This window comes from Condylura cristata, unplaced genomic scaffold (assembly GCF_000260355.1).
Source record: "Condylura cristata isolate star-nosed mole 26May11 unplaced genomic scaffold, ConCri1.0 scaffold00028, whole genome shotgun sequence".
Classification (NCBI taxonomy): Eukaryota; Metazoa; Chordata; class Mammalia; order Eulipotyphla; family Talpidae; genus Condylura; species Condylura cristata.
The window spans coordinates 26,877,315-26,903,933 of NW_004567129.1; the positions used below are offsets into that span (position 1 = coordinate 26,877,315).

The 26,619-nt window shown below is 44.6% G+C and overlaps 1 protein-coding gene across 1 annotated transcript; it reads right to left on the reverse strand.

Moving 5' to 3' along the window:
• Positions 1-25,448, reverse strand: LOC101618306 (zinc finger protein 629). The gene is made up of 13 exons (XM_004690581.2): positions 25,266-25,448; positions 24,187-24,243; positions 23,498-23,568; positions 21,764-21,828; positions 20,350-20,476; positions 20,039-20,134; positions 15,788-17,368; positions 10,163-10,358; positions 9,684-9,873; positions 8,237-8,287; positions 4,642-4,765; positions 4,237-4,332; positions 1-3,736 (listed from the first exon to the last, which is right to left on the reverse strand). Exons 4-13 carry the CDS (start codon positions 21,788-21,790, stop codon positions 2,322-2,324), a joined length of 3,903 nt encoding a protein of 1,300 aa, XP_004690638.2. The 5' UTR covers positions 21,791-21,828; positions 23,498-23,568; positions 24,187-24,243; positions 25,266-25,448; the 3' UTR covers positions 1-2,321.
• Positions 25,449-26,619: the final 1,171 nt, after the last annotated feature.

Sequence of the window (26,619 nt, forward strand, 5' to 3'; positions counted from 1 at the left end):
AAAAAAACTTTTCTTCTTTTAAGAAGTTGCTAGGTTTTACTAGCTATTTTAATTGTGAAAACCACCAAAGAAGGATAAGGAATTATTTTTTATAACTAACCTGATTTGGCTACTGTCCTTTTCCAAATTTGGTAGAAGGGTTATGCTAGCTGTCACTCTGTATCTTGAAGAGTTAGAAGATTTATCTGTACCACTCTCTGGTACTAGAGGAATTAGACAGACAGTGTAGTTCCCTTTTTCTTTGTTCTTTCTTCATTCAGGAAAATTCTTTTCCAGGATATCAGAATACTGTAAAAAGGCTGAAGGTAACCAACATTCTACATCTTACTAAATCAAAGTTGAGTATGTGTATACATCATGTATAAACTTACGAAACTATTTAAGATGCTTTTCTACAATTACAGCTATACTATGTAAAAGCTTAATATAAAGTCTCCATTAACTAAAGTAGACAACCTGTGTGTAAATACATGAAAATATTTTCCCCAAGACTCAGATATAGTATGAAAAGTGGAGTATAAATAACAGTGCACGTGGAGTTGCTATGTCATACTCTACGGAAGCGCCAGCTGGAATGGCTCTCTCAGCTCAGCGGTATCAAGGACTCGGGTAGGTGCAGTGTCCCCCGGGGCCACCCTCAGCCTCTTGCCCTTCTAGCTGCACAACATCCACAGCTCCAGTTACTTAAGAGACTTACAGATTTGCATCCTGTCTTCTAGGGTCATTTCCTTCTATTTTGTCAGGAAAGAAAATTGTGGATTTAGCTCTGATCTGTGCCCAGCACCTGGCACTCTTGTCCGGATGTGACACAAGGTAGGAGAGCGAGCATCAGGTGTGAGACTCGGGCGCAGGCCATCCTGGCCACGAGAGGACACCAGCCGTGTCTGTCACAGTAGCGCCTCTGGCTTTAAATCTCCGCTCTTGTGTCATGCTGGAGTTTCTCTTTTGAGGGTGCAGTAGGGTGCAATCTCTTCCAGGGCTTTTACCCCCTGGCTCCACACTTACTTTGTTGGCGCTTGAGTGGAATGCTTATTCATCCTCATTCTCCCAGTCAGCAAATATTTGCTGGTCACTGACCAGGAATGGGCAGAGCACCAAATAGAGAGGCCAGACTGACTCCTGGCCTTCACATGTGTTGGCGAAGGTTAGCTTTTCATGGCCCTTCCTTGCTGTCTTCTGCACTCATTCAGAGGTGCTCACCTCTGTGTCTGTAGCTCAGTCATACTCTACAAACCTCAACATGCAGTTTGCTCTTGGCCCTTCATCCTTGATGGTAATTTTCCTTTTTAACATGAAATTCGCACAGCTCTCTTTTAAATTTTCTCACAGAGAAATGAATTTCAGCTAAGGCTTTTGTATTTTCTAATGCTCTGCATCATTTATCAGACATCATGGCCTCTTGATGAAAGGTTTAAATAAATCATCTAACTCTTTCCATTGACCTCACAGGAACCTGCTTTTATTTGAGATTCTCTATCCCCTGATGAGGCAAAAGGGCAAGGTATGAATAAAAGATTAAGTTTTTAGTTTTTCTTCCAAAGGAATTACCTAACATTCAATAATGAAAAAGATGATGTAAGATATTACCTACCTTGACAGCACACATAAAGTCTCCCGCTCAGATGATTTCTAATGTGCAATTAGGAAAGCAAAATGTTCTTATTTAGCATACTGTCAGTGTGAGTCAGACACTGCTCTAGGAAATAAAATTACTTAACCTTCACAATGCAACTAAGAAATACTAATTAGTGGAACTAATACTATGACTGTAAATGAGAACAGTTAAAGAATTAAATTTTCCCAAGACTTTAGTTACAGTGGAAGACAAGGAAGGGCCTGACCTTGGTTTAATTCTCCCTATTCTCTGGTTAATCTAAGTGGATAAGCTTGCAAATATTTAAGATTTGAATGGAAAAGGAAGAATTTGCTGCATTTTTTTTTTTACATTAATAGAGCCTTCCTGAAGGGTGAGTTACCAGATGAATATCAAGTAAATTGGCATCTCAGATATAACATGTATTTTCTCATCTCCCAGAATAGCTAATGATTGTCACTACTACATTTACTGCTTCTTAAACCTTCTTTTCTTTATATTCATGGAGTTTTTCCATTATTCACCAACTGAACTGATAGCTAATAAATTCCAGAGCACACACAAACCCCTCTCCACTCCTAACACTTACAAATTTCCTCACTAGTAACAAAAAAATTCTTTCGTGACACAGTGATTCTCCAACCCTTTCCCACATTCTTTCCATCTCAGGGGCTTTACTTGTGTCTTACTAGGATGGATTTTAAATTCTGAGTCACCCCACATTTGCTCATTCACCCCTCTGCCCTGCGTGGATCCTCTGGTGCTGAGTAAGGTGGGAGCCCCGGAGGAAGGCCTTCCCACAGTCCTTACACTCATAGGGCTTCTCACCAGTGTGAATTTTCTGGTGTCGACTCAGTTCTGAGCCACGACCAAAGGCTTTCCCACACTCCTTACACTCGTAGGGCTTCTCACCACTGTGACTTCTCTCGTGATGAGTGAGCTCTGACCTTCGAATAAAAGCCTTCCCACATTCCTTACATTTATGGGGCCTGTCACCTGTGTGAACTTTTTGATGTCGAATGAGCTCTGTGCTACAAGTAAAGGCCATGTCACATTCCCTACAGGGATAGGGCTTCTCGCCTGAGTGGACTCTGAGGTGTCGAGTAAGTTCTGAGCCTCGACGAAAGGCCTTCCCACACTCCTTACATTTATATGGCTTCTCACCAGTGTGAACACTCTGATGGCGGAGAAGATGGGAATCAGAGATAAAAGCCTTCCCGCACTCCTTGCATTTATGGGGTTTCTCACCGGTGTGAATTCTTTGATGGAGACTCAGCTGTGAGGCACAGCTGTACACTTTCCCACACTCCTTGCATTCATAGCGTCTCTCCCCCGTGTGGAGAAGCTGATGCAGGCTCAGCTGCGTGTCATAACGGAAAGCTTTCCCACACTCTTTACATTTGTGGGGTTTCTCACCAGTATGGATTCTCTGATGTCGAAAAAGGTGCGAGGGGCGGGTAAAGGCTTTCCCACACTCCTTACATTCATAGTATTTCTCATCAGTGTGAACTCTCTGATGTAAGTTAAGTTGTGAGATAGATGGAAAGGCCTTCCCGCACTCCTTACATTTATAGGGTTTCTCACCAATGTGAATCCTTTGATGTTTACTAAGTTGTGCACTGGAATGGAAGCCTTTCCCACATTCCTTACATTTATGCGATTTCTCACCAGTGTTCACGCTCTGACGTTTTCGAAGTTCAGGCTCACAAACTAAGGCACCCTTCTTTTCGTGACTTTTTTTGTTCTCGTGAGTTCTTTGATGCTTCATCAAGTCTGACCCACTAGGAAAGGCCTTCCCGCACTCTCCACATTTAGAGTCTTTTTCCTGACGAAGGCATCTTCCGCGTGGAATCTGGTGGGATCGGTTCTTAGAAGCTTCCTTACAGTCCTTGCAGTCACAGGACTTCGCTCTCGTGTGAAAGGCCAGGGGAGCTCTGTGGACAGTGGCGGTGGCCCCTTCTTGAGAGGCTGCCCCGCCCTGTGTGCACCGTGCCTCCTGTCTGACTTCTCTGTTACCTCTGCCTGCTGGGCCCTCGAGGCGAGAGCTTGTCAGTGTTTCTGTTAACTCCTGTTGCGGTGACTTAACTTCAACACTTTCTTCCTTTATAGATACATTCAGAGTTTCTCTCCTGGACTCCCAATCTGTGAGATAACAAAGAGAGACAATAAGACATGAGAGCAGAAAGGAAAGTTCTAAGTTAGACATGACAAATGAAAAACAGTAAGTAATTTTCATAGTTTGCACTCTAATTTGAAAAGGTAGAAGTGTGGGGGAGATGGAGACTGGGGAGAGAGAAAAGGAGGGGAACTGGTGAAGAGAAGGAAGTGGATGGTCACCTTCTGTGAGAATCAGAATCAGCTGGGGAAGTTGTTAAACACAGAGACCCAGAAGGAGAAGTCTCTGGTGACACAAGGGGTTACGTCTCAGCACTGTGAAGCTATGTGTAGCCACTGCAGCACCAGTTCAGTCCCCAGCCAGGGAGTGACCCACACGGTGCAGCAGACCTCTCCTGTCTCCCTGCTGCTCCTCTCAGCAGTGTATGTCAGTGGATCTGCTCCCCACTCTTTCTCTGGTGAATCCTCTCACCCTCTCACCTCTGGATCCCCACCTGCCAGGGCCTCCTGGAGTTACCCTTTCTTACCTGGGCACCATTCTGCCGTCTCCTTCCTCTTCACCATCCAGGGCTCCTTCCCCTGTTCCAGTAAGGAGATTACATCTGGCTTAGAATCAGAGAGTCCTGCTCAAGGGAAGAAGAAAAGGGGGAGAAAGTTATATTGTAGGTGTCCCAGAACTAACATCAACCCATGGCCAAGGTAGAGGAGCAAGCCAATTAGGGTGACAGGTTAGGTAAGGTCATATGACGGAAAAAGACAAAGTTGTCCAACAGAGCACACATTTCTGATATCTCTACAGTAAGCAGGAATCATTAATTCAGCCCAGCCTTCGAAAAGCACTCTCAAGAAATTCATGACAAGGAACATAAAAATCCCAGAAAGCCAATTCTGAATTTTTTTTTTGGAGGAGGAGGGCAAGCAGGTCCACTTACCCAGAGCGATCAGGTTGTGGTAAGTCTCCAACATCACATCGCGGTACAAGCGCTTCTGAGCAGCGCGCAAACATTCCCACTCCATTTGTGATAAGTAAATGACAACATCTTTGAACTTCAAAGCCTGAAAACACAGGTAAATGTCTTGTAAGTGAACATAACGAGCAAAAACCTTTACAATGGGATCAAATGAAAGGGAAAAGCCATTCCGTGCTGGCAGGGCTGGCAGGGCTCCTACATCTTTGTTCATGTTTGCACAGCATCTGATTTCTCCCCTGCGGAGTAGTCCCGCCTCCCACTGCCACTGCTCCTGGGACCCATCCCCAGAGTCCCCTGTGCTCTTCCCTCCTGTTTTGACCCTTCTTCCTCCCCCTCCCCAGTGGGATCCCTCAGCTTTTGTTCAGCTTGCAACAATTTCTGTCTTTCTGGCCCTTTATTGGGCAGAAAGATTCTCTCTATTCACTCCTCAATCTGAAAAGCTTCTGGACAGCACAAGACACAGCAGCCAAAATGAAGAGGCGCCCTATTGCATGGCAGAAAAAATTTGCACTTCATACAGCTGATAGGAACTGATATCAAAGATGTATAAAGAGCCCACACAACTTGACAAAAGCAGCAAACAACCCAGTCAAAAAATGGGCAGAAGAGGCCTCTCCTTGGTGGCACAACAGGTTAAGACACAGCACTACAAGCTGGCTGCAGCTGCCTCAGTGTGAGTTCGATCCCCGCCCCAGAGGTGACGCACATGGCGCGGCAGACCTTTCTTGATCCGCCCGCTGCTCTCCTCGGCAGTGTACTTCGCAGATCTGCCTGTTCTGCTCCTCACTCTGTCTCTGGGGAATCCTCTCACCACCCCTGCACCTCTGGCCTGAACCCCAATTCTGTATGCATAAATAAATAAATCTTTAAAAATAAAGTGCAAACAGGGGCACAGATCCACAATCAGAGAACGGAAATCAGGTATGCAACTGCTCAACTTTCTACAGACCGGAATTTTTCATAATAAAATGTTTGGGATCTAGAGAAGGAGTAGAATTCCCAAACAAAACAGACTGAACAGCATTCCAAGAAGAGTGGATAAATAAGTTGGAGGTAGAGAAGGAAAAATAATTGCATGCTCTGTGTCTGGGTCGCAGACAGTATTCTGGGAAAGCAGTAGATGGAAGTGATGTGGGAGAAGACCAGAGCGGCCAGGAAGGAAAGGTCTGGAATAACAAGTAACTTACTGTTCTCTCTCAATACTAGAGTTGCTTCACTAGCGAAAAGAGAAGGTGCTTTTCTTTTTTCAATTTTTGCATAGAACTGCGATGTAGTCCAGAGGTGTGGAGGGTGAGAAGATTCACCAGAAACAGCATGGGGAGCTGAACAGGTGGATCTACTGAAACACACTGCTGAGTGTGGGCAAGACAGGAGAGGTCTGCTGCGCCATGTGGGTCCTTGGCCAGGGATCGAACTCAGGCCGTAGAGGTGATAGTGCTGAGACTTAAACCCTAGATCACTAAGAAGGCCCAGAAAGTGCTTTTTAATCCAGAATAGAAAGAAATGAGCTTTAATGTTTAAACTAATAGAAATTCTTTTTTTATTTAAAGATTTATTTATCTATTTATGTATACAGGACTGGGGTACAGGCCAGAGGTATGGGGTGGTGAGAGGACATGCACACTGACAAAGTACACTGCTTGGGGAGCAGGAGGCAGCTGCTGCACAATGGGGATCACCTCCCGGCGGGGGATTGAGTTTATGCTGTGCCAAAGCAGCTTCGGCCTTTGCAGTGCTGTGCTTTCATCACTGCACCACCGGGGGGGGGGGGGGACAGCCTAAAAATTCTTGAGAACCAAGTGACCAGACATGTTCAGGAAAAAAAATTTTGAATTTACATACTGCAAACACTAAGCCATTCTTTAATCAATCCAAAGTCACAGAAAAAAAATCTAAACAGCCCCAGTTAGGAATTTTTTTTTTCGCAGTTAGGAATTTTACAGCCAACATCCTGTGGTCTTGTGTCACAGCAGAAACATTGAGGATCAAATTGAGCAAATATGAGCTTTAATGAATGACTTTTCTGTGTTTGTAGTAGGGAGGACCTGCTGGCATGGCATTTAGGGAGAATACATCTTTTGAAAACGCTGAACACTTAGGTAAAAATAAATTAACTGTAGGCCCTCCCTGGTGGCGCAGCGGGTTAAAGCGCCAAAGCCACTTCTGCATGATTTCGATCCCCAGTCCTGGAGGTGACCACATGGCATAGCAGACCTCTCCTGACCCGCCCACTGCTCCCCTCAGCAGTGTTCTTCGTCAGTCGACCTGTTCTGCTCCCACTCTGTCTCTGGTGAATCCTCTCACTGCCCCTGTACCTCTGGCCTGTACCCCAGTTCTGTATGAATAAATAAATAAATAGTCAAAAAAATAAAATAAAATAATTAACTGTAAAAAACATTCCTAAAACAACTTTGGCCAGAGAGAAAATATGCATAAAGTGTGAACTGTTGTTTAAAATAAATGGAGGCCATTCAGACAGGGCACCAGTTCCTCACAGTGGGTTCAAAGGTACAGCAATCGCTGCAAAAGGAGAGATCAGACTTCATAGAAAACTTCAAGCAAGTACTGGAAAACCCTTGTCCAGGAAGTATCAAAATAAAGAGCATTCTAAAATTAAAGTAATAATAAAAAACATAAAAAGGTAACATTCTGACCAGTTAGCAAAGGACCTGTCAGCAGTTCAGATATTCTGGTTTTACCATTTATTAATTGCGTACTTTTGGGGCAGGGAATTACCAAACTCTTTCTTCAACTATCAAATTAGCATCATTCCACATTTCATCAAATCTGAGATGTTACAGATTGTAAAGCCACCACAGATTATGAATGAAACTATGACATGCCAGAAATTGTAAAGCCCACCCCCATTCCAGCAATGTTGAAATGGGGGAGAGGAAGAAATGTACCCACAGATTTAATGAAGTATAGTTTTGATTGTCCCATAGGCTTGTTTTGTGGGTTCAGTAAGATGGACACAAAACTTCAAAGTACTTGGTTCAAAGTAAACCTAAGTTATTCCTATTTGTAATACATCCTGTCCTGAAAACAGAATTATAGACCCTTAGTGCAGACCCAATAATTGAAAAATATTAACAGCGACATCTCTAGATGACAGAGCCATGGGTGACGGGCTTTCTTAATAATTTTCTCAATGTCTGACATTTTTGCAAGACTCTATTCTTTAGTCACTAAAACGAGGGCATTTAGATTATTTCTATCTTGGGGGAAAAAATATCTAGAGCAACTGTAGGTTGCTCAGAAGAGGGTTACAAAGAATAGTCAGACTAGAGCGCATAACCTTATCTGTTACTCAGGTTCCTGCCAATCACTGGCATACGCCATCAGGACTCTTCTGGGAATGAACAATCCAAAGGACACGGACGTTTCATGTCACATGAGACAGTGTCTCATGCTCTGGTGGGAAAACTCTCCACAGAAGTGTTTCCCTCCTTTCTCCAAGTCTCTATCTAAATCTTTTAGACAGAATTTTGAAATAGGACGGTGTCCAGAAAACCAAGAAGCAGTTCCCAAGAAGAAAGTGGCAAGCACAACTCACCTCTGCCATGATTTTTGATGCAGGAGCTCTTCCCCCCTCCTCTTCTGGATTCTTAGAGGAAAATGGTGGTAAAAGTTACGAATCCACGCAATGGCCACACAAGCACCAAGAGGCAAGCCAAAGCCAAAGCAGCCTGTGGCCCCACTACCGGTCCCCATCACACTGAAAAGGGCCACACCAGGGTCCTAGGCGGGGCCCTCAGACTGGCATCCTCCCTCCATCAGCTCCTGACTTCGGCACCTTACTCTGGGCCGGCTCTGTGGCTCCACATGGATTCCCCAGCCAAGTCCTACATGTCTGTGTTCTAATCTGGGGGCATCTCACTGGGCCTGATCTCTGGTGGGCACAGGACGCAAGAAGAGCAGTGGAAGTAGGAGGGGCTCCCAGCACCAAGCCCTGCCCCCTTCTCCCCTCCACAACATAAAACAGCCCTGGGAAGCCAGTCACAGAACTGGAGAGTTTGCCAGGGAGGGAGTCAGTTGCCACTGGACTCAATGCACAACGGGAGTTACAGAGACTGGAAACTTTTGTAATGTGGTTTTGCTGGGCTCAGAGATGGGGAGAGGTTCAGCAGGGCCAGAAGGGAAGCAGCGCTGGTTGGTTATACACAACAAATTATGGGGGAGCAGCGGGAGGTGAGGGGAGCAGCACAGACACCGTACAGAGGCAGTGACACCAGTTCCGGACGCCATTTCCACAAAGGCCCACCAGTTTGCCCTCTGGGAACATAGACTTTGGCCATTGATCCTGCAAGGCCCTCCCTCTGCTCCCCAGCTGGATGAACTCTTAGGCATCCCCCAAAACCCACTCCCCACATTACCTATTCTAGACATCTGGGGAAAGAGCATTCTTCCCTTGAGCAGCCTTCTGTTAACCCTCCAGTGGGGACTCCTGAGAGCAGGCCTGGAGAGGGGACCCATCCTCTGGCCTATCCAGAATGTACCCAGAGGGCACCCTTCTCAGTTGTTGGAGAGGCAGACAGTGACACCATTCTTGGGGATCTCACACACCGAGCCACAGAGGGGCCAGCTGAGGCACCTAACCACAGCCTGGCAGGCACAGCTCGCACAGCCCTGGCCATCTGGAGCAAAACCCACGTCTCAGGCACATCATGCCAACTTTCCACGTAGGCAAGAAGCCAAACAGCTGCCAGGCCCTTGCTCTCCAAACACCCCCTTCCAGGGCCAGTGTGAAATCACAGGCACCAGGTGCTGGCACAAGGCCACCACCTGCCACGGGGGCGTGAGGACAAGACACGTCCACACCCCCACCCTTTATTTTTGGCTCGCAGCCACCCACGTTACAACTCCAGAGACCAAGCCCCGTACGGGACAGTCCACCGTCCACGTCTCCCTAGCAAGCCGTTCGACTGAATCCACCCAAGCCAGTGAGCCAGGCCCGCCGCGATCGCTCCCACCCCTCGGCGACCCAACTCCCGCCAGCTCACCTCGGGCGGCCAACTTCGGCCGGAAGTGGCGGAGCCCGCAAAAAAGCGGCCCCGAGGCGAGGCCCGCTGGAGTCCGGGCGGCACCGTCTTCTGCGCCCGGGGTCGCGCGGCGCCGCCGGGCTGCGGTCCCGTCCTGTCCAGACCGCGGAGCGGCGCCTGGGCGACTCCCGGGAGCGGGGCGCACCCGCCGCTCAGGAAAGGACCGAGGGGGTTATAGCTCAGAGTCGGGAGTCGGGCGAGTGCCCGAAATCAGTCCGGCTTTACCAGCCCCCGCCCCAACCTGGGGACAGCCCAGCAGCCTGTAAGAATGAGTTAAAAGCCGGGAGGGGGCAGGCCACCAGGCGTCCTAGCCACAAGGGCACAGGATCGCGCGGGGCCGAACTAGGACTTCTCCTCCGGCACCTGGGCGTTTCGGCCCGCGGCGCCCTACGATCCCGGCTGAGCTGGACTAACCCCAACTTCCAGCTGGGAATTCATGCCTCAGCCGCTGATGGTCCCGGGAGGCGCAGCCCGTAATGCCCGGCCGGGCAGCTGGACCTCGGAGTGCAGCTCTGAGCCGAGGGGCCCACGTGGACAGCCGGCTGGCAGGGGCCGCCCCGGAGGCTTCTGGGAGATGTAGTCCCGCCTGGCTCGCGGGCTGCGCTGGTGGAGGTCGGTTCTGGGAGGACCGCGAGTCTGAGAAAGTGCCGGGGAAGTGGAAGGACAGCCCGGCCAGGCAGAGGAGACAGTGGGGTAAGGACGTAGTGGTAGGTGAACTTAGGTTTTTCAAGTAGGTTATGAAGTGTGCAGGGCTCCGGGGAGAGGCTCACGGTTGGTGGGGTCTCACCCGTGTGCTCATAATTATAAGGCAGGCTCAGACTCGGGGTTTACCAACAGGGTTTATTTATAAAGGGGTGATTGGGGGAAGAAAAGCGTTCCTAAGGCCACAACGGCCGGCTGTCTTACCCCTTACAGCCTCCCCACCCCCAGTGTCCAGTGGAAACCAAACCAAAAGCTTCTGGAGCGAGGGGGCCCTGTCCCCCGCCGTGAGCACCTGGAACTGGGGGGGCGTCCCGGAACCAGCTAATCTCTAGCAGCTGCCTTGAGTGGGCAGTGCCAGATCAGACAGGACAGCTCTCTGAGGCGGGGCCATCGGCCCATGACACCAGTGTTTACAGTTCTTCCCAGATGCCAGGAATAGGCTAGGGGCACTGGCTATGGCTGCAGGTGGCCGAAGGTATCAAAGCCCATGAGGGTCTGTGGCAAAGGTCTTCTAGGGAGTCAAGCTGTGTCTCCCGAAGCCCAGGTCCTTCTGGAGGCCTCTCCCAAGTTGAGCCAGGCCTCCCTTGAGAGCCTTCCTGAAGTCTTCTCTAGCCCCCTCTGAAGCCTCTGTTTATTCCCCTTCAGGAAACCTGCCTTTCAAGCCAGCTTGGTCTATTTTCCAAACCAGCTGTCTCCAAGTGCTGATTGGTGCCAGTAGGCGCTCAGACCTGGCCGTGTTCAAAAGGAATGCCTGGCCGTGGGTCCAGCCTGCCCTGCATGCCTGTGTGGGAGCTGAGCAGGTAAGCCCTGGGTCTGATGGCTAACACCAGGATCAAACCTGACCTGTATGTCACCACAACTGCCTGGATTTTCTCTCTCTTTCTCTGAGTGTGCCAGGGTGGCCATCCATTCGGCCCCTAGCCCAGGCTGGTGCCACTTAACTGGGGTCCCTGATCTTTGGAAGAACCAGCAGCCTTGATGGCTACTCTTAGAGTTACCAAAAAAAGATATTTAATAACAGGAATATGGGGCCCTCCTTGGTGGTGTAGCAGGTTAAAACACAGCACTACAAGCTAAACGAAGCTGCTTCAGTGAGAGTTCGATCCCAGCCAGGGAGCTGACCCATATGGTGCAGCAGACCCCTCCTGTCTCCCCGCTGCTCCCCTCAGCAGTATACTTCGTCATTCGGCCTGTTCTGCTCCTTGCTCTGTCTCTGGTGAATCCTCATTGCCCCTGCACCTCTGGCCTGTACCCCAGTTCTGTATACATAAATAAATCAATATTGAAAAAAAAACAGGAATATGTTTGAGAAATACTTTAGATGAAAAAAGTGTCACTAAACGGTATTTTCTGAATTTTTGAAATACATACAAATAGAAAGGTACTTGGCTATTAAGATCTCAGGAAAGATAAATTAACATTTGTTTACAGTAGTTTAATTTGTAGGGGGTGTAACTGTGATTTTTTTTTCTATTTAGTAGTACTTTCTTACATTTTGGTCATTAGCATATCCTTCCTATGAAGATCGAGTTATTACAACTTGTTAAATATAAAATGAATAAGTGTAGGTGAAGTTGATAAGTTAGAAAACAAAAAATTGGACCAAATTTTAAAAATTCAGTTTGGTTCTAAAGGTTAAATGAAACACAGTACTGATAAATAATAACAGAAACACATTTTTTAAAAGATTTATTTTATTTATGTACAGAACTGGGGTACAGGCCAGAGGTGCAGAGGCAGTGAGAAGATTCACCATTAGTAGAGCTGGGAAGAGAACAGGCAGAACATTGAGGTATACTGCTGAGGGCAGCAGCGGGTGAGTCAGGGAAAGTCTTCTTGGCCCTGTGGGTCACCTCACTGGCAGGGGATCGAACTCACACTGAAGCAGCTGCAGTGAGCTTCACACTGCTGTGCTTCAACCCCTTGCACCACCAGGGAGGGCCTCTGATGTGTTTTTCTTTTAATTTCTGCTTCTGGGCTGCTCTTTTCCTCTTAGTGATTAAATTCAGTTTGAGGAGAAATAGCAGCTGGTTAAATAGGAAACACAGTCAGTATGTTCTAGAAACAGCTGCTAAAGCTTCCTGGTGACTTTTGCACCAAGTTTCCACCCAAAACCGGGTGCAGCTGATGTTCATTCAAAACAGTCAATCAAAATTACCACTGTGGCTAATTTTCCATGGTTTGCCAAGCTAAGAAAAATCCAAGCAACTGAGAATGAATTAGCATCAAAAGTGAAGAACTTTCACAAGTGTTTACCTCCGTAGGAACCAAACAAGCCATTCCTGGGTACTTAACTAGGAGAAATGAGAACATATCTATACAAAGATGTGTGGAGAGATGTTCACAGTGGCTTTATTTGTAATGGTTCCAAACTGGATAATGCAGGCACCCACCAGCTGTTAACCATACACAGGCATGGTGGGCTTTATCAGCAGGGCGACAGGGCTTGAAATACACAACAGCCTCAGTCTCCCTATAGCTGAGCAAACGATACTTTGTCTGATCAAAGACATTCTCAGACTCCACTTATATGAAGTTCAAAAACAAGGAAAATGAGCCGCTGGAGATGGAAGTCAAAAGAGTGGTTACTTGAGAAGGGGATAGTGGTTATCTTAAAAGGGAAAACAGCCAGGGGAACTTTCTAGGAGGAGGTGGAATTATACTTTCTTGCCCAGGGTGGCAGATTTAGTTGTGCCTGTGATGCATACCTAAGATTTTTGTACTTCACACTATGCATGTTTCAGCGCACATCTTAACAAGGAAAAGTGGGAAAGAAAAAGAAACCATTAGTCATTATGGAAATAAGTGGGGGAAGTTTGAGATTGAGTCAGGGAGAAAGACAAGGGAAAGAGGGTTAACACCTGGACCTGCCGGGTAAAGACACACTGTCAGATAAGGGAACTAATCAGGCTTTTTATGCCTCTAGCCTCTTGATTGTGCTAATGCAGAAAGTGGTTGGGAGCATGGGCGAGGGCCCTGGCAAAGTGTTGTTTCAGTTTTCTTGCATTTTCTTTTGATCTTTTTTGTTTCCATCCTTCTTGCTTCCATATTGTGTACTTTCCCCATTAAAGACTTTTAACTGTATTGACATTGTTACTTTGAATTTCCTAGTTGATAATTTCAAAATCTGTGTCCTGTGTAACTGTGGTACTGAAGCTTGCTTGTTTTCCAAACTGCTTTTTCTTGCCTTTTAGCATACTTGTAATTGTTTCTTAAAAACTGTACAGGATGTATGGAGTAATATATGCACAAATGAGTTTGTCTTTTCTAAAAAGACAGTTACTTTAGGTCTCTTATATCCTACTAAATCAGTATCTCAAAACTAAATCTGCTTCATTATTAACAATAAATGGACTTGAAATACTTTGAATCGGACCCACTCCAACCTAAATTATATGCCACTGTTTTCCAGTAGTTTCCTGTCTTTATTAATGCTGTGTCAATTCTGCTGTTCCACTGGCAATAACTGTTTCTATTAACATAAATTGTACCATTTTTCTTTACCCATGATTCCTATTGTTTTATAAAATCCTTTATCTGGGACATATATCATAAATAGTATGCAAATTTTTCTCTTTATCCCTCCCACCTCTTTATGCCTTGACAGTGAGTTTTTGGAGATGAGGCATGGTGAAGTTCAGAAGGAGACTTTTAGAGTTGAACTTAATGCAGTATACACAAATGGTAATTTACAATGATGCACATCTTCAACTGATATTATAATGCTATGTGACTTCAATGAAAATTATTTTAAAAAAGAAAATATTCCAGTCAATTTCTCAGAAAAGACTCTGCGTGATTCTAGACATTCTTTGAGTGAGTTGTCTATGATTCCAACAAATCTCTACCAAATGATGCAAGAAACACATCAATAGTAGGCCACAGTGATCTAAAACAGCAAATACAGTAACATTTATCATTGTCATCTGATTGTCAGATTTTTAATAGTTACAAATTTGCTTGAAACTAAAACATAACTGGATGAGTCCCAACTTCAGAAATGATAAATATAAAATAGAGCATCATGGATTTAGTAAAATGCGCTAATCTCACATTATAAACAGGACTGACAGCTCTAAATACTAATTTTCTTGGAAATATTTTTGACAGCAGTTCAGGATACCATTATAATGTTTTTCCCCTATGGCATAAACTTTCCCTACCCCATTCTTAGAAATAACTAGAAATACATTAAGACATCCATATTCCCATTTTGTATCATTAGTATTTAAGATTTATTTTATATGCTATCCATTTTCTTTTAAGGCATAAATATTACAAGTAAAGCTAAAAGCCACCTTTGATCAATACCCTCAATTCAATCTCTGGCCAGAAACAATACTAGCAATAATTGATATGTATCCTTCAGGTCCACTTTAAATAGTTTTACATATACACATAATTCAATAAAAACATAGTTCTGTTCTTTGTGAATTTCATTCCAATTTACATGAATAATTATACAGTTTCATTCCATGTTGTTTATATCTTACAAAATATGGATCTAGTTCAGTACTTTTTAATTGCTGTATACTATTCCATTGTTTGAATAGATCACACAATTCTTTCATCTATTACAAAACCTTCATTTAGGTTGTTTTTTTATTCAGATACTACTATTTCCTATGAATATCTGTGAATTTCTTTAGATTGTATCCAAAAGTGGGATTGCAGGTTTCTTTTTTTGTCTTTGAAAAAATTGCTTTCCTACCTCAGTCATATACTATGTTCTTAGTTCCTTTCAATAGTTTCAGAGTTTGGCTTTTCACATACCAGTTTTCAGAGCCTTTGGAACTGTTTCTTTACATGTTGTAAGGTTGTATATTTTTCTCCTTAATGTGGAGTCAAATATTCCAATTTTTACTGACAATACTGTCATCTCCTTACTTATTAATGATGTCATGTCTAATATACACCTAGTTCATAGCTATTTATTGGCTTACTTTTAGGCAATCTATTCTGTAAAATCATTTACAAATCTAATAATATACTAACATAATATTTCATGACCATATGTATAGCATATGGTAGAAAGTATCTCCTGTTCATTTTTAAACTGCTTCAGCAATCTACAAACTTTTATTTCACATGAATTTTAGAAAAATGTGCAAGAGCCTATTGAATGCTTGCTAAATATTTGAAACTGCATTATGTATTATTATAGATTAATTTTGGGAGAACTGACACTTTTGTGATAAAGGTTTTCCATGTACATATATAATATTTCTCCTTTTTTTTTTTTTTGTCTTATGGTCTTCAATAAAGGTTTACAATTTTCCCATAGCTTATTTTTCTGAGTTAATGACAAGATATTTCAAAGTTAAGTAAATCATGGTCTGAATTTAAGGGGTCTTCCCTCATTTAGTATACTCGATGTTTCTCACCTGAGTGACCTCTCTTATGTATAGAGAGAGATGCTCTTTGAGAGAAGGCTTTCCCACACTCATTACATTCAAAAGGCTTCTCACCAGTATGACTTCGCATATGTATGATGAGTAGTGAGCACTGAGAGAAAGCTTTTCCACATTTATTACATTCATATGGTTTCTCCCCTGTGTGACTTCTCACGTGAAGAGTAAGGGATGAGATTCGAGAGAAGGCTTTACCGCATTCATTACATTTAAATGGTTTTTCTCCAGTATGAATTTTTTCATGCTCAAGGAGATTTTGTCTTTGACTGAAAGCTTTTCCACATTGATTACAGTGATAGGGTTTCTCTCCAGTATGAATTTTCTCATGTTCTGTGAGATTTGATTTCTGACTAAAGGCTTTCCCACATATTGTACATGCATAGGGTTTCTCACCAGTGTGAATTCTCTGGTGTCGAATGAGGTTTGACATCTGAATGAAAGCTTTCCCACATTCATTACATTCATATGGTTTCTCTCCAGTATGAATTTTCTGATGTGTAATGAGATTTTCTTTCCGGCTGAAGGCCTTGCCACATTCATTACATTCGTAAGGTTTCTCAGCTGTGTGGTTTCTCATATGTACAGTAAGGGATGAACTCTGAGAGAAGGCTTTCCCACATTCACTACATACATAGGGTTTCTCACCTGTATGACTTCTCATATGTATAATAAATACTGAGCACTGAGAGAAGGCTTTTCCACATTTATTACATTTGTAGGGTTTCTCGCCAGTGTGACTTCTCATGTGTAGAGTAACAGATGACATTCGGGAAAAAGCTCTACCACATTCATTACATGCATATGGTTTCTCCCCAGTATGAATTTTCTCATGCTCAATAAGATTTTGCTTTTGGCTGAAGGATTTTCCACATTCCTTACATTCATAGGGTTTTTCTCCAGTATGAATTCTTTCATGTTCAATGAGATTTGATTTTTGACTGAAGGCTTTCCAACAATCCTTACATGCATAAGGTTTCTCCCCTGTGTGGATTCGCTGATGTCTAATAAGGTTTGACATCTGAATGAAAGCTTTTCCACATTCATTACATTTATAGGGTTTTTCCCCAGTATGAATTTTTTGATGTGTAATAAGATTTTCCTTTCTGCTGAAGGCTTTTCCACATTCCTTACATTCATAGGGCTTCTCTCCAGCATGAATTCGCTCATGTCTAATGAGGTCAAATTTATGACTGAAGTCTTGTCCACACTGATTACACTTAAAGGGGGAAGCAACTTGAGATGAGCAATGGTAGAACGGTTTCCCATACTTACTACATTCATAATTTTTCTCTCTTACACAGCCTTCCTCATAATTTAGTAAGTTTAAATTATATTCCAAGCCCTCATCAAGTAAGTCACATTCATAGAAGCTTTGCCTTGAATTAACAATGTCTGAGCTCAGAGGAGATATATTTGTCATTTTTTTATATTCAATGTTTTCCTTAATCAGCGTTTTCTTAGAGATGGATGTGACTTTCCTCACAAGTGTTTCCTGTTGCTTCCTGATCTGTTGTTCATCAACTTCCCAAACTTCTAAAAGGGAGAACCAAATATTATTTCTTTTGAATTTTTCTACCACACTATTAATAATAGAAATCTGCTAATGTGAGGTAGACTTTTAATGTTGGCCCCAGTCTCCCAGTGTGAAAGAAATCCAAAGTGCATATGTACCTGGTTGATATGTTAACTCCTCTAAGAAATATGAAAACTAACATCTGTAGGCACAAATAGCTTTGACTGATTTCAAAGCTATATTTATACAGTGCAGAAATCAGCAAAAATTAATAGAATGATTAAGATAAAAGGGCAAATGCTTAAATGACTGGATAAGTGAGTAGGATGACTAGAATATAAAATTAATACTGTGGTTAAATGAGGTAGATTGGATGTATCTATTTCTCCTCCTTCCTAAAATTCCATTAAAAAAAATAAAATTCTGGTAAAAGAACAGTCAGATCCACAAGAAAGAAAACAGGGGGCCCTCCCTGGTGGCTCAATGAGTTTAAAATGTGGCACTATGAGGCTATTTGCAAACACTGAAGCATGAATTCACTCCCTGGCCAAGGAGGTGACCCCCCCTGGCACAGTAGACCTCTCCTGACCCACCTGCTGCTCCCCTCAGCAGTGGATTTCAGTCAGTCTGCCTGTTCTGCTCCCTACTCTGTCTCTGGTGAGTCTTCTTACTTCACCCTCCTTTGCACTTTTAGCCCATACCCCAGCTCTTATGTGCATAAATAAAATCAATGTTAAAAAAAAAAATCAATGTTAAAGAAAGAAAAGGCAAATATCAAGCAACAAAGCGATTTGGAGACAAAACACTAGAAAATCTCCAGTTGCAGTATGAGGTATTCAAAGAGAGGGATAAGAGTGCAGCTGAGAAGATTAAAGTATGAACAAGCTGCAGTTAGAGTTCCTAAAACAGGACCTGCTAAGATAGATTTCAAATTCCTACTATGTGTTCTTCTCCTGCACAGTAAAAGTACGTTACCTAGACACCTCTGCATGTAGGGCTCTGGACGTGACTGAGCTTTGGCATATAAGTGGGCCGTTTCCAACATAAGGTGCAATGAGATATGCAGCGAACCATCTATGAAGGAGCCTTGCCATTAACTGAACTTTGTTATGTGATGGACTTTTTTAGTTGCTTCTCTTATGTTTTCCATGAATACAATTTTATCACTATGAGTATACTTTTATAGATTCCTTTCCAGTTATTTTTTTTAAATTAAGATTTATTTACTTATGCATCAAGAACTGGGGTACAGGTCAGAGGGGCAGGGCCGGTGAGGGGATTCACCAGAGACAGAGTGGGGAGCAGAACAGACAGACTGACGAAGTATACTGCTGAGGAGAACAGTGGGCGGGCCAGGAGAGTTCTGTTGCACCCTGTGGGTCACCTCCAGGGTGGGGAATCAAACTCACACTGAGGTGGCTTGGCTAGCTTACAGTGCTGTGCCTAACCCACCGGGCTACCAGGAGGGGCCCTCCTTTCCAATACTTAAAGTATTGGTTCTTTTTCTTCTATTAGTAAGAATTTACAAAAATGATGACAGAAAAACTTGGAAAGTATTTCTGAAGGTCAGAAAAATAGTTAGATTTGAACAGAATATGCTCTCAAATACAAAATCTTGACATTATAGATAGCATATCTCCAAAAGTTAATTTCTAACACATTTAGTTAACATCTAACACATTTCATTACAAAGTTGACAGGCTTCTCCATGGAAATGCAGACTGACTCTAAATTTCATGTGGCAAAATAAGCTGTGAAGAACAGCCTCCAAAGCTGTAAAGAAGAGGTAAGCAACCAGGGAAAGCACGAGACTATTAAATGTAAGAGGAGACTTGCTTTGCATGTATCTTTTGGATTATTTAGGTTTTTTATACAAGCATGTATACATTATATTTTCAAAATATTAGAGGAGTGGAAGATGGCAATAAACAGGAAGGAAGCATTAGTTTCACAGCTAGACACTTTTAAAGCTAACTGGGATTAAAACTGACAAGCAACAGGAAGCGTGACATTATTGTAATACACATCTGAGGGTTTTCACAATGGAAAGATATTAAAAGAAATCTAAATGTGAAACAAACAAACATGCTTTAAAACACTAGAAATTGGCCCCTCCCTGATGGTGCAGCAGGTTAAAGCACAGCACTGAGAAGCTAAGGCCACTTCCACATGAGTTTGATTCCCACCTGCCCCGGAGGTGATCCACATGGCTCGGCAGACCTCTCCTGACCCCGCCCGCTGCTCCACTCAGCAGTGTACTTAGTTGATCTGCCTGTTCTGCTCCCCACTCTGTCTCTGGTGAAGCCTCTCGCTGCCCCTGAGCCTCTAGCCTGTACCTCTGTTCTGTATGCACAAATAAATAAATCTTTAAAAAACAAAACACTAGAAATCTATGAAACCTGGACTGCATAAGAAACAGCTGTGGACTCAGAAGAACTAGAGTTTAAGGATCAGAGAAAGAAAGCTAGGTTCTGAATGAATTAAGGAAAGGCTGGCATCCTGAGACCAGATGGGCTACTGGCCCTCAACAACTTGAGAAAGGAAAAGAGTCCCAACACAGGAAGGACAGTTTCTGGAAGTGTCACAGTAACCCATTCTAGCAGGGTAGTACCTTTCAGAAAATCCCAGAAAATGTCAAATGGTCTCTACCCCTGGACAAATGTCATGGAGCTGTCTCTTAACTCATTCACCTGGACAGTGTTGCCCAAACATTTCTTCCTGTGCCACCCAGGGCTCCTCCTCCTGTTCCAACTTGAAGATCACGTCTGGTTTGGCAACCTGACAGCCTGTATGTATAGGGAACAGCAAAGGATGTGGACATTACTGCTGGGCAGAGTCTGGGAATTTGAGGGCATATGAAGCATGGTGATGGAGGACCAACCCCGAGGATGAGTATATGATCGTGTGAAGAAAGGGTAGGGTGGAATAATCGGAAAGTGAACGTCTTCCCATAGCTTAAATACGGAGAGGAGATCTATGGGCAGCTACAAAGCCCCCTCACCCACGATGATGAGGTTGCTGTAGGTCTCCAGCATCACATCCCGGTACAGATTCCTCTGGGCAGGGTTCAGCCTGTGCCACTCCTCCTGGGTGAGGTCCACGGCCACGTCCTTAAATGTCACCGTTCCCTGCAGAAACACAATCCTCGTTAATTTGAAGTAAAAACTAGAGGTTAGAGACCAAACATAGAAATACTCTTTTAGCCAATAACTAGAGATCAGAGTTCATTCAAAACTGTGAACTAAGTCTTTTTGTGTGTATAAAGAACTGGGTATAGGCCAGAGGTGGGGGAAGGGCAGGCTTCACCAGAGACAGTGTGGAGCAGAACAGGCAGGTCTGCTGAAATGCACTGCTGAGGGGAGCAGGGGGAAGACAGGAGAGGTCTGCTACACCATGTGGGGCAGCTCCCTGGCCAGGGATCAGGCTCAAGCCGTAGTGGTGATAGCCCTGAGACTTAACCCTAGGCCACCAGGGAGGCCTCAAGTCTACATATTTTCTTAACTTTGTATTACAGTGTAGAAAATATACCACAGGAATAACCTGTAAGGGTATGCTGGGGCCCTCCCTGGTGACGCAGAGGGTTAAAGCACAGCACTGCGAGCCGCTTCAGTGAGAGTTCGATTGCTAGCCCGGGAAGTGACCACATGGCGCAGCAGACCTCTCCTGTCTTGCCTGCTGCTCCCCTCAGCAGTATATTTCAGTCAATCTGCCTTTTCTGCTCCCCACTCGGTCTCTGGTGATTCCTCTCACTGCCCTGCACCTCTGTCCTGTACCCGTTTTGTATGCATAAATAAATAAATTTTTATTAAAAAAAGAGTATGTTGATTACTGAATCATCAAACTTAGGAATTTATCATCTTAACTCATAATAACTGCAGGCAGCTAGGTGTGTGGCCACTGATTTATACCTGGCTGTGACAGAGAGGGAAAGTCAGACTTGACTCTCATGTAACGGTTCAGTGAATGCATGTTCTGGTGAGAAAGGGAATAAGGACAAACTGGGGAAGTAAGAGAAATAGGACAGGAAAAGGTGGAGAGGTTTAAAAACCTGAATGTGCAAAATTTGAAATTTCTCTAGCACTTCCAGAGAGAATATCCACTATGTAGTTGAAAATGAAGGAAATGAGAATTGGTCATCAAGTCTATCTGAAAATGAAATAACAGGCATCCAGGGTAGAAAGGAGACAAAACTGCCTTCATTTTCAGATGGCATGATTTTACACATAGAAAATTTAAGGATTCACTAAAATTCAGTGAGAATAAACTAGTAACATCAAGATTGTAGGATATAAGACCAATTTTAAAGCTCCAATTGAATCTTGAGACACTTGCAGGGAACAATCACAGATCTAAATGTCAGAGCTATAAAAGTCTTAGAAGAGAACTCAGGTGGAGGTGACTCCGGGCTGACGAACATGTGGAGGTGCTGGGCGAGTGGTCATGTTGTCTTCTTCCTCGACTGGGTCCTGCGAATGCCAAGCTAAGGGGAGAGAAATGAAAGCGGTTTATTCAGAGCTCCAGATGAAGGTACGTGGAAACTTTCACCACCATTTGGCTACAAGTTCCTCGGATGCTCCTCAGAGCCTGGGACACGTTAACCACTGAAATGGACACGAAGGACTAATGCAGACACGGGCTCCGGTGGACATGTGCAGAGTGCCATGTGCACAGTGCCCAGTGCATCTACCGGCACACAGCATTGCCCTAGGACCCTGGCATTTTATTCCTACTGGGAACAAAGGAGGCCGGGCCTCGCCTGCACACTCTGCCGGAGGTCAGGCCTTGCCTGCACAATCCACAGCCTTCTTTTGCTGGAATGTGGTATTTTGTCTGCCTCTCCAAACAAGGGTGTTAGCATAATCTAGGACTCCTTCCTGTGATCAGATGACAAATGCATACAGATCTTGCATTTGGGAAATACTGAAAATTGAGGAAGCCACATCAGCAGTATGAGCACAGAATTCTGAAAAGAGGCGCTGAAGACCAAAATACCCATTAAACAGGGTTCACAGAGCTTGCTCCTGGGGAGTGGGAACAGGATGCGATGAGACAGAATAGGAAACTTTCATTAATGGTTATATACTTACCAGCACTTAAAAAATCTAGGTGTACTTAGAAAAAAATGAAACTACATTAAAATTTAGAAGAGGCAAACAACAGTCATGTGAATAAAATAAAAAACACATGTCTACTCTGTATAGTCAGTTTTCCTAGCTCTATTGAGGTATAAAAAAATTGCATACATTTAACATGTATGTCCTGATGAGTTATGCCCTGATGAGTTTAGCCACATCAATGCATCAGTGATGTCAGTATCACAACTACGGCAACATAGATATTGCCTCCAAAAACTTCCTTGTGGGGTTTCTTATTTATTTATTTAGGTAGGAACACAACATGAAATCTATTCTGTTAACCTATTTTAAAGTGCATAGTACAGTGTTAATATATGCATTTTGTTGTTCGGATCTCTAGAACTCAATCATCTGGCATAACAGAAACTGTCCTCTGAAAAACAATTCCCCATTGCTTCCTCTCCTTAGCCCCTGGCAAACACCATTCTATTCTCTGCTTCTTTGAGTCTATTTTAAAAACCTCATGTAAATGGGATTCTGTAGGATATGTCTTGTGATTGGCTTGTTTCTGTTAGGATAACACCCTCAAGGTTCATTCCTGGTGTCAGAGATGACAAGGTTTCCTTCTTTCTGAAAGCTGGTTTTCCATTATATGTATATAGCACTTTCTTAACCCATCATCTGTTGGTGGATGGATATTTCTATTACTTGGCTGCCATGAATAGTGTTATAGTGAATATGGAGTGCAGAAATTAAGACTGTAAATTTTGTGTTATCTGTATTTACCATAATATGTACATATAAACTACTACTCCATATTACTACTTTGGAGGCATTTAACATTAGAAAAAAGTAACATAGTAAACAAGAATAACCTAGAAATGGGTGGTCATTTGGAGTGTAAGCATTTTGAAGTCTTAAATTTTGTAAGTGTGCATGTGGCAAGATAAGAATAGAACTAAAGGTAGTGCACAGTAAAAGGGGAAGGCAACCTGCATAATGAGAAATGTATAATAAATAGTAAATAAGACATTCTGTCAGCAATCACAATGAATTTGCCTAAATTATACTTACCTATTAAAATAACAAACAGTCTAGGGGGGTTCAGGGGATGGCCAGCAATATCTTGTTTACAAGCTCAAGACCTGCAGCATAAAGGCATAAAGGGAAGGGCTTAGAAAAAGACATTCCTAGAAAACACAACAACAAAATCTCAATAGCAGTATTGTCAGACAAAACAGAACTTGGATCAAAAGGCATTTATCAGTATAAGGAAGCATGTTTTGGGCCCTCCTTGGTGGTGCCATGGGTTAAAGCGCAGCACTACAAAGCAGATGCTTCAGCTGGAGTTCCAGTTTGATCCCCACCAGGGAGCTGACCCACAAGGCACAGCTGACCTCTCCTGTCTTCCCTGCTGCTCGTCTCAGCAATGTACTTCATCAGTCTGACTTTTCTGCTCCCCACTCTGTGTCTGGTGAATCCTCTCACCTGCACCTCTGGCCTGTACCCCAGTTCTGTATGCATTAATAAATCAATCTTTTAAAAAAAAAGAAAAAAGAAAAACACTTCATCTTTAAAGAAATAAAAATAAAGCAGCATGTTTCACAATGTGATAGGTAGGGTTATACATTCATTCTCTTTGTCCAGTAACTTTGACTCTCCTGCTGTGGGCTTGACTGATGTTAACCTTAGTCGTATGAGTTGCTTCTGCTAACGTGATGTTAATATATCAGGGAGCAGAGGTTTTAGAGATGTTTAATGACCTGGCTTGTGCTCTGGCGATCCATCAGAAGAACATGTTCCACACCACAGAAAGTAGCCTGCACCACAGAAAGAACACACGTGAAACAGATCAAAGTTCATGCTGCAGTCAATCCTAAGTCAGTTGAACACAGTCAACCTGCAAATCTGTAACCCGGAGAATAAATGCTTGCTGTGGCATGCCAATGAATTTAGGGGTGACTTGATAGGCAGCACTAATTATCATGACCGTAACTAACTAGCACAGATAATAAGAAAAGCAAAGATTTTGAGATAATGGGTCTTGGAAAAGATCACCAAGGAAAGCTGAAAAGAGTCAAAACTGCTGGGGCTGAGGGCAAGGCAGTAAAGGTGACTAAGAAGGGGTGGCCAAAGGGAAGAGAGGTTCCCTTGAAATCAAACAGAAAACTTCAAGAGTTATCAACTAGACCAACAGCTACCCAGAAGTCGCCTCCATTGCGATTAGAATCACTATACACATCACAAGCACAAACACCTCACCATGACAACCACCCAGAACCCACCACAGACTCTACACCATCACAACCACGAACACCACGATCTACCTTCCACCACGATCACTCCACACACAACCACACCCCCCAACACTCGCACATGGGGACCACTCAGACAGGTAAACCACACACGCACAAACTCCCACCCGATTCCGCTCCAGCCACTGCAACCCTCTCCGCGGGGCGCACTCCGGGCTAGCCCTCTGCACCGCCGCTACCCGGACCCTAGGCCTCCTCCCAGGCTCCGCCCGGACCGCGCGAGCCGTCCCTCCCCGCGCGGCAGCGTCACCTGCCGGAAACTCCCGAAGGCGCCTTCACGCACTTTCAGGGGGGCTGGGACAAGGCGACAGGCAGGAAAGCCCAGGCCGGGAGTCGGCGTCTCGGAACCATCCCTCCGCGCCCGCTTCCTCGCGGACATTCCCGGGCGCCGCACCGCCTCCCAGAAGGCTCCGCGGCCGGGCTCCACTTCCGGCCTGAGCGCCGCGCGCGTTAGCCGCCTGGAGGAGTAGATGGGCCGGCTGGGAGCCGGAGGCTCGGCCCGGACGCCCCGGGGTGCCGCGACTCACCCCGTGGCGACCCGGCGGGGCGCTGAGAGTTGCCGGGGCGGTGGTTTCGGGTGCGCGCGAGCGGGGCGCTGTGAGGACTCGGCCGTGGCTGCTGCTGAGACCACATTTCCCAGAGGGCCGGTGCCCGCGCTCTTCTCGCAGGAACTCGAGTGTTTCGTCAGCACTGGCGGGACCCTTGGATTCGCCAGGTGAGAGATTGTGGGTCCGGGAGGAGGCGGCTCGGCTCTGCGGGTGCCCCTGGAGGCCCGAGGTCCAGGAGGCCGGAACGCACATGCACCTGGCGCCCGGGTTGGGCGGACGAAGCGGCTTGACTAGGGGAGGCGGCTAGAAGGGCAGCGAGAGGTGGACACGTGTGCGGGCACGCGTGGGTTGTGACTGTGCGCCCCGTGGTGGATTTGATTGTGACTGCAACACGGGGGTGTTTGCGACCGCGTGTCCCGTGGTGGGTGTGTGAATTTCATCGTGCAGTCCTGTGTGTATGGGTGGGAGTTCTGGTCACCTGGGTTCAAGCCTGATTGTGCCAAATGCGTGTGTATGGGTGGAGTCTGGGGGGCTTCTGCCGGTGTGCGATCTGACTCCAGTACTCGTTCCCCAGCAAACCTTTTTGAGGTTTGCAGTGACTGCAACCTTTCTCTGAAACACTGGAGTGTGGCTGATCTCCAGCCCTGGTGTGTGTGGGTGGTGGGGCTGGGAGTGACCCAAAGAAAATCTGGCGTCACAGTTATTTTCTCTTCTTCCAATTCTGCCCTGCAGGTGAGGTCTCCAGATTGCATGATCCGTTTCTGCAAGCAATGACCAAGGTGTGTTGGGGATTCCTCTTGCTTTCCTTCTGACAGTTATTGCTTGATAAAGATAAGTCATGTGACAGCATATGGGGAAGGGAAAGGGAGGGAATGTGTAGGACTGGTTGGTGGTGGCTGGTGACTGGACATTGGGTGGTGGGTCGGGGGAGAAAATGTTGTCAACTGAGGTGATGCTACCACAACTAAAAAAATACACGCATGTGGCATTTGATTATACTTCCTTGTAGTTTCTCCATTGGGGGAAAAGGATAATAGTCAGGCCTGGTATTAAAGCCCAATTCCTTCCCCACCATATCTGATGTTCATTTATTTGGAAATTAGCCCCACTTCCTCAACAAGATGATTAAACAGAATTCATCTGAAAAAAGAAAACTCCTTCATTTGTTTCTTTGTGGAACATTTTTGAATTCCAAACAATTTCTCACTTTGATCTAATCTGATGTTGTATTGGAAAAATTTTAAAATATGTTGCATTTTCTCACACTAAAAAAACCAAAACTCTTCTACCAATTTGCTGCAAAAGCATTTTACTCCAGACTAAGAAAATAGGA

Bases quoted from the DNA above. Each gene is read 5' to 3' on its own strand.
- LOC101618306 (XM_004690581.2), bottom strand. From the start codon at position 21,790: ATGACCACTCGCCCAGCACCTCCACAT. The intron at 20,477-21,763 runs GTTCGTCAGCCC...GTGTTTCTGCAG, and splicing joins CTCGCCCAGCACCTCCACAT to GGAACGGTGACATTTAAGGA. The intron at 9,874-10,162 runs GCATGAATTCCC...TCCTTTCCTGAG, and splicing joins CGGGACCATCAGCGGCTGAG to CGGCGGGTGCGCCCCGCTCC.